The sequence below is a fragment of the Adiantum capillus-veneris genome, chromosome 5 (genome assembly GCF_014529385.1).
Source record: "Adiantum capillus-veneris isolate H3 chromosome 5, ASM1452938v2, whole genome shotgun sequence".
Lineage (NCBI taxonomy): Eukaryota > Viridiplantae > Streptophyta > Polypodiopsida > Polypodiales > Pteridaceae > Adiantum > Adiantum capillus-veneris.
The window spans coordinates 30,757,267-30,766,976 of record NC_140935.1 but is presented as its reverse complement, the minus strand read 5'-3'; the positions used below and the strand labels follow the sequence as shown (position 1 = coordinate 30,766,976).

Genomic DNA, 9,710 nt, shown 5'->3' with positions numbered 1-9,710 from the left:
GCAAATGAAGGACTCCGGGAATTGGCAATTGGCCATGCAGTCAGAGATGACAGCTCTGCATAAAAACCAAACATGGAAGCTAGTTAAATTACCACACGGCAAAAAGGCTCTACCTTGTAAATGGGTTTACAGGTATAAGGTCACCGCTCATGATAGTCAGCCAAAGTACAAAGCAAGGCTTGTTGCCAAGGGCTTTAAGCAAGAACAAGGCATTGACTTTGATGAAGTCTTCTCTCCGGTGGTCAAGATGACTACATTGAGATGCTTTCTTGCATTGGTTGCCATATTAGATTTGGTGTTGCACCAAATGGATGTGAAGACAGCGTTCTTGCATGGTGATTTAGATGTGGAAATTTACATGCAGCAGCCAGAAGGGTTTGTTGAGAAAGGTGTTAGGAAATAAGACGTAGCTAAATAGATAATTGAGTAGATTACTTAATGGAGAGAGACAGATTTATATACACGAGATTATAGAGTAGAGAGAGAGAGAGAGAGAGAGAGAGAGAGAGAGTACACACGATATACGTGGTTCACCCAATGTGGGCTACGTCCACGGGAAAGCAGCCACTCAATGGCTTTCGTACTTCAAAACAAGAAGTAGTTTACAAAGGGATTATACCCTTAATGGAGCTCCCTCCTTGCTTCACTCTCACCACCTCACACTCACCTTGTTGCATCAACTTTACACTATGAAATGTGTGTAGAAATGGCCTCCTTTTATAGGCCAAAAGGGCTGCCCTCTCTTATGAGAGACAGCCATGTGTAGCCGCCCTTGAGCGAATAAGTCCAAATCGGACCCTCCAATCCGCCAATGTGTGGCCGCCCTTGAGAAGACAAGTCCACTTTTGAATTCGGCCACCGGCCATTGAATTCGGCCACCGGCCACCGGCCACCGGCCATTGACTTCCGGCCACCGGCCACCGGCCATTGACTTCCGACCACCGGCCATCGGCCATTGACTACCGGCCACCGGCCAACCGACCGGTTGTTTTTCGACCACTTTCCGGCCGCCGTCCGGCCATAATATTCCGGCGAAAAAAAAGTCTCGGGGGCCTCCGCCCCCGAGGCCTTTAAAGTTGCCCCTCATTCTTGTCCGTGAAAATTTTGGTTTCCGATGAGTGATTTTCCTTCACGCACGATGGCTTCTCCTCATAATGGGGGCCTTACAAATGTGCGCTTTTACCACAGAAAATTACAAGGGTAAATCAGGCTCCATACTTAACAAAAGGCAAGGAAGATTTGGTATGCCAGTTGTTAAAGAGTCTTTATGGCTTAAAACAATCACCGAGGGCATGGTACCATAAATTCCACAAGTTTATGCTTTCTCAAGGCTACAAACGTAGTGAGTTGGATCACTATCTATATACAAAGAAGGCTAAGGATGGTAGTTGGCTGATCCTTATTTTGTATGTGGATGACATGTTGATTGCTGGCAAGCACTTGCAAGAAATTTCAGCTTTGAAGTCAAAGATGGCAAAATCGTTTGACATGAAAGACATGGGCGAGGCAAGTCATATACTTGGTATGCGCATTGAGAGAGACAGATCAAAGAAGTTGATTTGGTTATCTCAAACAGAGTATATTGACAAGGTTTTGCAACGTTTCAATATGGAGAAGGGAAAGGCATTGAGTGTTCCATTGCCACCATATGTGAAACTTAGCAAACAAGATTGTCATGTGTCTGAGGAAGAACAGGCTGAAATGGATAAGATTCCATATGCTTCTGCTGTGGGTAGTTTGATGTATGCAATGATTGCTACTCGCCCAGACATTGCATTTGCAGTGGGAGTAGTAAGTCGATACATGTCAAACCCAGGCAAGAAACATTGGGAGGCAGTGAAAGGAATATTGAGATACCTGAAAGCTACAAAGAGTATGCGTATATGCTATGGGAGTCAGGAGCTAAGTGTAAAGGGTTTTACAGACTCAGATTATGCAGGTGACTTAGACAACCGAAGGTCTACGTCAGGGTATGTATTTACATTAGCTTGTGGAGCAGTATCATGGCGTTCTAGATTACAAGATTGTGTTACTCAGTCTACTACAGAGGCTGAATATGTTGCAGCATCAGAGGCATGCAAAGAATCAATTTGGCTTAATCGACTAGTAACAGATTTGGGAATCAAAGAAGAGATGCCCGTGTTATATTGTGATAGTCAGAGTGCTATACAACTGGCTCGCAATCCAGTTTATCACTCAAAGACAAAGCATGTGGATGTGAAGTATCATTTCATCAGGGAAATGCTCGAGGATAAGCAAATTCAGCTTGTCAAAGTTCACACCACAGAAAATCCTGCTGATCTACTTACAAAAGGACTTTCCTCAGAGAGCTTTGCGCACTTTCGCAAGCAGTTAGGTGTAGGGTAGTACATCACTTCTCTACATCTCTTGTATATTAGCTTGTATAGTAGCTTCTCTCACACTTAAAGTACCACATTGGACTTTAAGTGGGAGGTTGTTGGGGTATAAAGCCCAATGTGGTCGCCTAGGTAAGTGGGCGGGCCGCCAGGTATGTACACATATTCTTTTGTAAAAACCTAATAAGAACTCACTATGCTCTACACATTACAGTAGAGCGAGTTCACCATATCATCGTGCTCTTCTTCTCGCACTCTCTCTCGCGTCACACTTCCGCTCGTACTCCTTCACACAGGACCGCCCACCCCCTTTTCCCTGTAGAACCAAAATAACAATCTCCCATCGCACAATTCCACAATTACACATACAACACCTCGTAATGAATAACATTTTTATCAAAAATACCAATTCCATTACATGTGCACCACTATTTTGTCTGCCTTGTGTTGAGGCAACACTGTATTGGTGCTCTGAAGCAAATTGTCCTTGAAGTCAGTATTTTAGGTCGCTTTGCATTGGCTACGCCTCCTAATAACTCTTTGAAGCGTTTCGTAGCACTCTCAAGACCTATGCCATTACATCTACCTCCATTTTTCCTATTAGTTGTTCCATTCCCTGATCCAAGGAAGTGTTTCCTCATACAAGGTGCACCTCTTGATTTTTCTTTGCTATTTAATTTGCAACGCCAATCTAAAAAACCACTCACATGCTGGCACCTCACCACAAGCCATGCGCTTCCCTTTATTGGAAGTTCCATCGTTTGATCCTTCACCACCAGTCGATGGGCGACTAAAAGTAGCTGCATTGATGTTTTGGGAGCAAGCATTAGCGTCCATGATAAGTTCACAAGCCACCTATGTTCATACAATCACAAAAATGTTAGTTTTTTTTTGAAATGGATTTAATTGAACATTTGGATAATAAAGTAAAATAATATACATATAAAATAAAACAAAAATGGCATCAAATCAATGTAATGATAAGGAGCACTCCATTTCAACAATAGAAATGGGCCCCATGCGCTTGCACCACCTAAATCCTCCACGAGGATGCTCCCTATCCGACCTATTGACACCTAAGGGAGGTAGTTAAACATAGCAGACAAGTACACCCATGTAATAATGAGGAGCGCTTTCATTCCAACTGTAGAAACGAGTCCCAACACGTGCACCACCTAAACCCTCCACGAGAATGCTCCCTATCCAACCGGTTTCCAAGTGGATAGACTCCCAACGGAGGTAGTTAACCGTAGCGGACCAGTACGCCGGTGTAGTGATAAGGAGCACTGCATCCCAACAATATAAATGAACCCTAGACACTTGCACCATCTAAACCATATTCCCTATCCAAACCTGTTTCTAGACGGATAGACAACTAGGGGAGGTAACTAAACGTAACAAGTACGCTGGTGTAGTGATAAGGAGCGCTCCATTCAAGCTATAGCAATGAGCCCCAAGCACTTGCACCACCTAAACCCTCCACGAGGATGCTCCCTACCCAAACCTGTTTCCAAACGGATATACACCCAGGGGAGGTAACTAAACGTAACAGATAAGTACACCAGTGTAGTGATAAGGGACGCTCCATTCCAACTATAGAAATGAGCCCCATGCACCTGCACCACCTAAACCCTCCACGAGGATGCTCCCTACCCAAACTTGTTTACAAGCGGATAGAAACCCACCAGGGGAGGTAACTATTCATGGATTTTAGAAAATAGAGGGATCGAAGTTACCTGAACGAAATCCAAATGAGTAAACCTCAACTAAAATTGTTAGTGACAAAATGGAGGGCTTGGAGGAGTGGACACTGTTTATATATCCACCTCCAAATATGGGGGTTGTGAAGAGGAAATAGTCGAGCTCGCTGCGCATCTCTGCTAGCCCTGCGAGAGAGGAGCAATACCCGACAGGCTTACAACAAAGCCCGGTTCTAACCAATCATTGTGAATTTGATGTCATTAACACTCCCATGGAGTCTTAATACGATAAGTCATTACCACTTCAAGGTGAAGACTTGAATGAAATCCCTACGGTTGAGAGGAAGGGAAAATGCAAAAATCTCGCCTAAAATTTGGGCAATATAGTGTAAAAATAGTAAAAATTAGCTCTATTTTTCAAATTTTTCTGTGGGAAATCCATAAAAAGGAATTTTGTATGGTCTTAGAGTAGGCAATTCGAACTCGAGCACAATTCGGGCCGAGTAACCATTCTTCCACCGTCGGATACATCGACAAATTTTGATCGGACGAATGCAATGCAAGAGAACAAGATTCAAAACGCAAAAAGTTAACTCAGATCACTCATATGGAGCTTTATAGAGAGAATCAACAAGGACAAGTAGAGAGAAGAGAGAGAACGGAGCTTAGAGACAGAATGACGGGAAGGGACGGGCCCGGACGGCATATACTGCCAGGCTCAATGCAAAGGGGCGTTACGACTCGGATGACAGAGAGAGAGAGAGAGAGAGAGAGAGAGAGAGAGCAAAATGTCTCTCTTTCGTATCATAACCGAGAGAAGGAAGACCTTCGAGCCTTCGGTCCCCTGCACCCGAGAGTCGGTTCCCCTCTCTCTTTCTCTCTCTCTCTCTCTCTCTCTGTCGGCCTCTTGACGCATGAGAGCTGGGAAATGCTGCCTCGTTACCGGGTGCTGGGTTGGAGTCGAAGGACACACGTAGCGAGCCCTTTGCCAGCAGAAAGATAGGGCTCTTTCATGCAAACTCTAATTACACACACAGCGCATCTCTTGATTCTCTTCTCTCTCCGCTCCTCTTTCTGTCTTGTCCTACACACGCGTCTGGCTCTAAACTAGACGACAAGCTTCCCCCTTCCCCCCGTTCCCTCTAAATGACACTTGAACAGTGACGCTCCCTGTGAACCCTATAAATTAAAGCGGCAGCTCGTCATGTCGAGGTTCCGAAGCCATGACAGGTCGCTGAAAGGCTTCGTTAGCTCACTCAACAGAAAGACACGCCTTCCATCTCATACAGCTCATCTTCTTGAATTCATGGGTCACGGGTTGGCTGGGCATTTACACAACACACATGAATGCCAAGGTCATGATGAAAGATGGTTGTACTCACTCTGTTAGCAAAGGCCTTTGCTGAGTTGCTCACAATCGGCTCGAGCTTCTGCGCATGTCGTGCCGACTTCATCAGCTCTACTTGCAAAGCTGTGCTTGTTCCCTTGCTCCCATAGCTCACCGATTGTGCACCCTAGGCTTGTTGCGTCCAACCAAGACTCCGTCCAGCTCTTCACCGCAAGCCGGCGACAGGACAACTTTTCAAGCAGCTTGTCCTCAGCTTTTTACCATGGTTGCAGCTGATGGAGAAGGGTCTAAGTTGCTTCACTTGATTTTCCCAGCAGTCTATAGTTGCATCTACCATGTGATGCCTTTTCTGTGGTAGTCCACTTCATACAGATTACATGGAACCATCATACCTCTAAAGACTTTCAACTCCACAAAGGCTTCCCTACCATTGCCAGTTTTACTTTTTTCTTATCAGGTTTCGATAGGCTTCTCCAAATCTACCTAAGTTGATCGGAGTTTACCTTAGAAAGCCGATTTTTGTTTTGCTAGCTTTCTTGTACAAAGTCTCCAGCTTCCTCTTCTCGAGATGGGCGCATGCCTATCGGTCGATGATAGCTCAGATGATGAAGTTGGTTGTGGCGGCTCTGCTCGCGCTAAGCGGAAGCAGAGAAAGCAGCGCATTATGGAGGTCTTGGCAGCTGAGGCCAAGAATAATGAGCTCCTATTCCGCATGCCAGGTCGGATGTGTCTGAATGGGTCCAGCAGCAACGCTTGCATTTTCACTCAACAAGGCAGAAAGGGCACAAATCAGGATGCCATGATTGTTTGGGAGGTGGGTACCTCTTGTTGTTTCTGCAAGTTTTGCATTAAAGGTACCATCTCGTTGTGGGATGATTGAAGGAGCTGAGTTCATAACCAGCTCAGCTATGCATGCTGTTTTTTGTATGGTTTTTCATATGTCTCTCTGTTCTCCTAACTCCTACATGATTGTTTTTTGAGATAGAGCTTTGCATCTCGAGCAGACACTACCTTCTGTGGAGTTTTTGATGGGCATGGCCCTTATGGTCACCTTGTTGCAAGGAAAGTTAGAGACTCATTACCTTCCAAGCTTGCTGCAATCTACAAAACGCAAGCACGGCAAGAGATGAGAATGATCCCATCGGCAAATGGCATTGATGAGGTGAAGGCATTAAATTATACAGGAGTTGCACTAGATGTTAATGCCCATGGGACAGTAGCCGATGGGCCAAAAAAAGTCTTCTCCAGTTGGAAGGACTGCTTTCTTAAAGCATACCATGCCATGGACAAGGAGCTCAAGTCTCACCCAACCATCGATTGTTTTTGCAGTGGGACAACATCAGTAACCATGGTGCTACAGGTCCGACGCATGAATTGAGCAGATGCTTAACCAATGGTTTTTGTGCATGTGAATGCTTGTGTCTCCTTGATGCACTGGTTCTGGACGTTGATATGCACGTAGGTTTTGTGCATGTCGTGACACACTATTCTGTTTAAGTTTGAAGTTTGTGATCTTGCATGCACAATCGCATTTTGGGTGTTTAGTTGATGAAAAACGCGGCTTTGCTTGTCAGGGGCAAGATATAGTGATTGCAAATGTGGGAGATTCACGAGCTGTTCTGGCAACGCTAATTGAAGATGATAATACTCAGGTGGAGGCCATTCAGCTGACTGTGGATCTCAAGCCTAATTTGCCTTGTAAGTGTATCTTGTGCAATGCGATGCCCTTTACATGAAGGCCTTCTTTCTAGCTTTGCAATGATGAAGAGATCAGCTAGAGTATTTGACAAACACACCAGAAGTTGCATACTTGGGTATGGCTTGTGTAAAGATTCTGCAAGATGTGTATGCAACGATTAGATGAAGCATACCATTGGCTGAGAATTTAGAAATATAGATGTACCACAAATGGTGTATGCATGTATCTGTGCCTGTCAGTTGCACACAATGCCATGTCTGTTTAGTACATACATGTATGGAAAGATCATGTTCACACATTTATGTCAAGCTTATATGAAGTATAGCATAAGCCCGACATTAAAGGACATATGAGCCACTTATGTATGTGCACTGCAATCATATTTTATCTTCACATAAGTTTTCTATGGCAGTCATGTGTCATGCTGGTAAAATTGTGGCTTCCACAAAGCAAAGCTCTTGAATGGTGAACATAAATGGGTGTGTGTGCAGTGGAGGCTGAAAGGATAAAGCGGTGCAAGGGACGAGTTTTTGCACTGGAAGATGAGCCTGAAGTAGCTAGGGTATGGTTACCACATGATGATTCACCAGGGCTTGCAATGGCAAGGGCCTTTGGGGATTTTTGCCTGAAGGATTTTGGTTTGATTGCGGTCCCAGAGGTGACCTACACAAGGCTAACGGAGAGGGATCAATTTATTGTACTAGCTAGTGATGGAGTAAGTCTTCTTCTTTGTGATTGATCTGTATGGGATAGACATGTAACATGGGAGTTTGATAAAATACTGACTGAGCCAAGGACCATTTGTGTAGGTCTGGGATGTGTTGAGCAACAAGGAGGTAGTGGAGACCATCTGGGAGGCACCCACGCGGACAACTGCGGCGAGATCGCTAGTGGAGACTGCAGTGCGTGCATGGAGGCTTAAGTATCCTACATCCAAAGTGGATGATTGTGCAGTCGTTTGCTTCTATTTCAACAAGCAGCAGAGATGGCAAGCTCAAGCAACGGTATCTGCATGCTCTGCAGTGGAGCTAGGAGAGGTCCCCAAAATGGATGTAGAAGAGGCAATGGCCCCTCCTGAATTCAACCGCTCAAATACACTCCGGACATCTAGTAGCGGTAAAGGAGTCAATGATAGGCATTCAGTTGTAGAACAGAGTCTTGTCTCACAACCTCATGGTGACATAGCCATCGAGGAAGGTGTGTCCATTGGCAAAAGCTCCATTAGCGAGCAAATGGATGCAGGTGCAGATGATAAAAATGGGGGTTTGTCAGTTGATGCTGTGCATACGAATGTGAATTTGGTGGATGCTAAACCGGAGGATAACAACCACCATTGTGAGGCTATTGCAGAGACACAGCATGTCAATTCACCCTTTTCCAGAAGCCCCTCTCCACAAGAGAGATCAGAGATTTTTGAGACCCTGCTACCAACTGTGCAGGAAGAGGCACCGTCTGAGATCACTGTCATGTCAGATGTAGGAGAAGATGAGGTTGGAAAAATTGAAGGCAATGTAGCCATGGGTCGATCGTCATCAAGGCGCAGTCTGGCCGAATGCCTGTCAGTAGCAGATGAAGATGAGTGGTCCGCATTGGAGGGTGTGGCGCGTGTGAATTCGTTGATGAACTTGCCAAGGTTTTTAGGAGGCGACAAGAGAATGGGGAGTCCATCGTTCCGGGCGGCAAAATCAAGTAAAAGCAAGAAAGGGGTAGGGAAGAACGCAGCGCCGGCAGCGAAACGGAGGTGGTGAAGAGTGGAGACGGAGCGTGATGAGGCGTGCCGGGTATTCTACAATTGTGGGTCTCCTGACCCACATTTTGCTTGGAGAGATCTGCTGCTAGAGATCTGCGTAGCAGCAGATGGTCTGTGTATGGTACGCGGGTGCGCAAGCACTGTTGCGAGGCGCTGACAAGGGTGCGGTGCAAGTGCGATGCGCACCAGCGTGTGAGGCAGGGCTCGAGCTCCGTCAGCCACAGTTTGGCGGAGTGGCTGATGGAGGTCGATTGCCCGGGAAGGGGGGGATGTGAGCGTGCGCGCGTGCGTGCGAGTGCAACAGTGTGAGAGGGTGTGCAAGCATCGGTAGTCGACAACGCGACTGGCGGCAAAGAGACAGACGCCTTTTTTTAAAACCATGTATAACTTTTGTCTGTCCAGGGCGGCCAGCTACTTTTTTTCAGCGTTTCACGCGCTCATTTAATATCTTGTCCCTGTTTCACATGTGGGTCGTAGACTCGTAAACTTGTAAAGGAGATTGGAGTCAGTTCTCGTGGAGACTAGTTGCCAACCTGCAACCACATGTGGTTGAGTTCACATGGCGCACACCTTATTTTTTTGCACCTACTGTTGCCCCCAATTAAAGGCAGTACTATTAATAAAAAAGTGAAATTTTGGCGCTAAACTAGTAAAACGAATGCCTGCATTCAGAACCAAAGTCCTCGCTTGTTGTTTTCTTCGGTTGCCATGGTGCTCCTCCCCCGAGGCCTGGAGCGGGGTTGCAACAAGTTCGCAACAAGTGCGCAACATTTTAATAAAGTTTCCTCATGGGAACTAAAAATGTGTGCAACTTGTGCGCAACCAAATGCCCATGTGAACTGCCTCTTGGACTTCC

The 9,710-nt window shown here is 45.8% G+C and overlaps 1 protein-coding gene across 1 annotated transcript; it reads left to right on the top strand.

Annotated features, from left to right (window-relative positions):
- The first annotated feature begins 4,945 nt into the window (after positions 1-4,945).
- LOC147457086 (putative protein phosphatase 2C 33) lies at positions 4,946-9,500 on the top strand. The gene is made up of 5 exons (XM_086512100.1): positions 4,946-6,219; positions 6,391-6,765; positions 6,980-7,103; positions 7,596-7,819; positions 7,914-9,500. The coding sequence occupies exons 1-5, from the start codon at positions 5,974-5,976 to the stop codon at positions 8,850-8,852; spliced, it is 1,908 nt and encodes a 635-aa protein (XP_086368226.1). The 5' UTR covers positions 4,946-5,973; the 3' UTR covers positions 8,853-9,500.
- The last annotated feature ends 210 nt before the right edge of the window (positions 9,501-9,710 follow it).

Excerpts from the sequence above, each read along its gene's own strand:
- LOC147457086 (XM_086512100.1), top strand. The coding sequence starts at position 5,974 with ATGGGCGCATGCCTATCGGTCGATGATAGCTCAGATGATGAAGTTGGT. Across the intron at positions 6,220-6,390 it reads ATGCCATGATTGTTTGGGAG|AGCTTTGCATCTCGAGCAGA; the intron begins GTGGGTACCTCT and ends TTTTTGAGATAG. Across the intron at positions 6,766-6,979 it reads CAGTAACCATGGTGCTACAG|GGGCAAGATATAGTGATTGC; the intron begins GTCCGACGCATG and ends TTTGCTTGTCAG.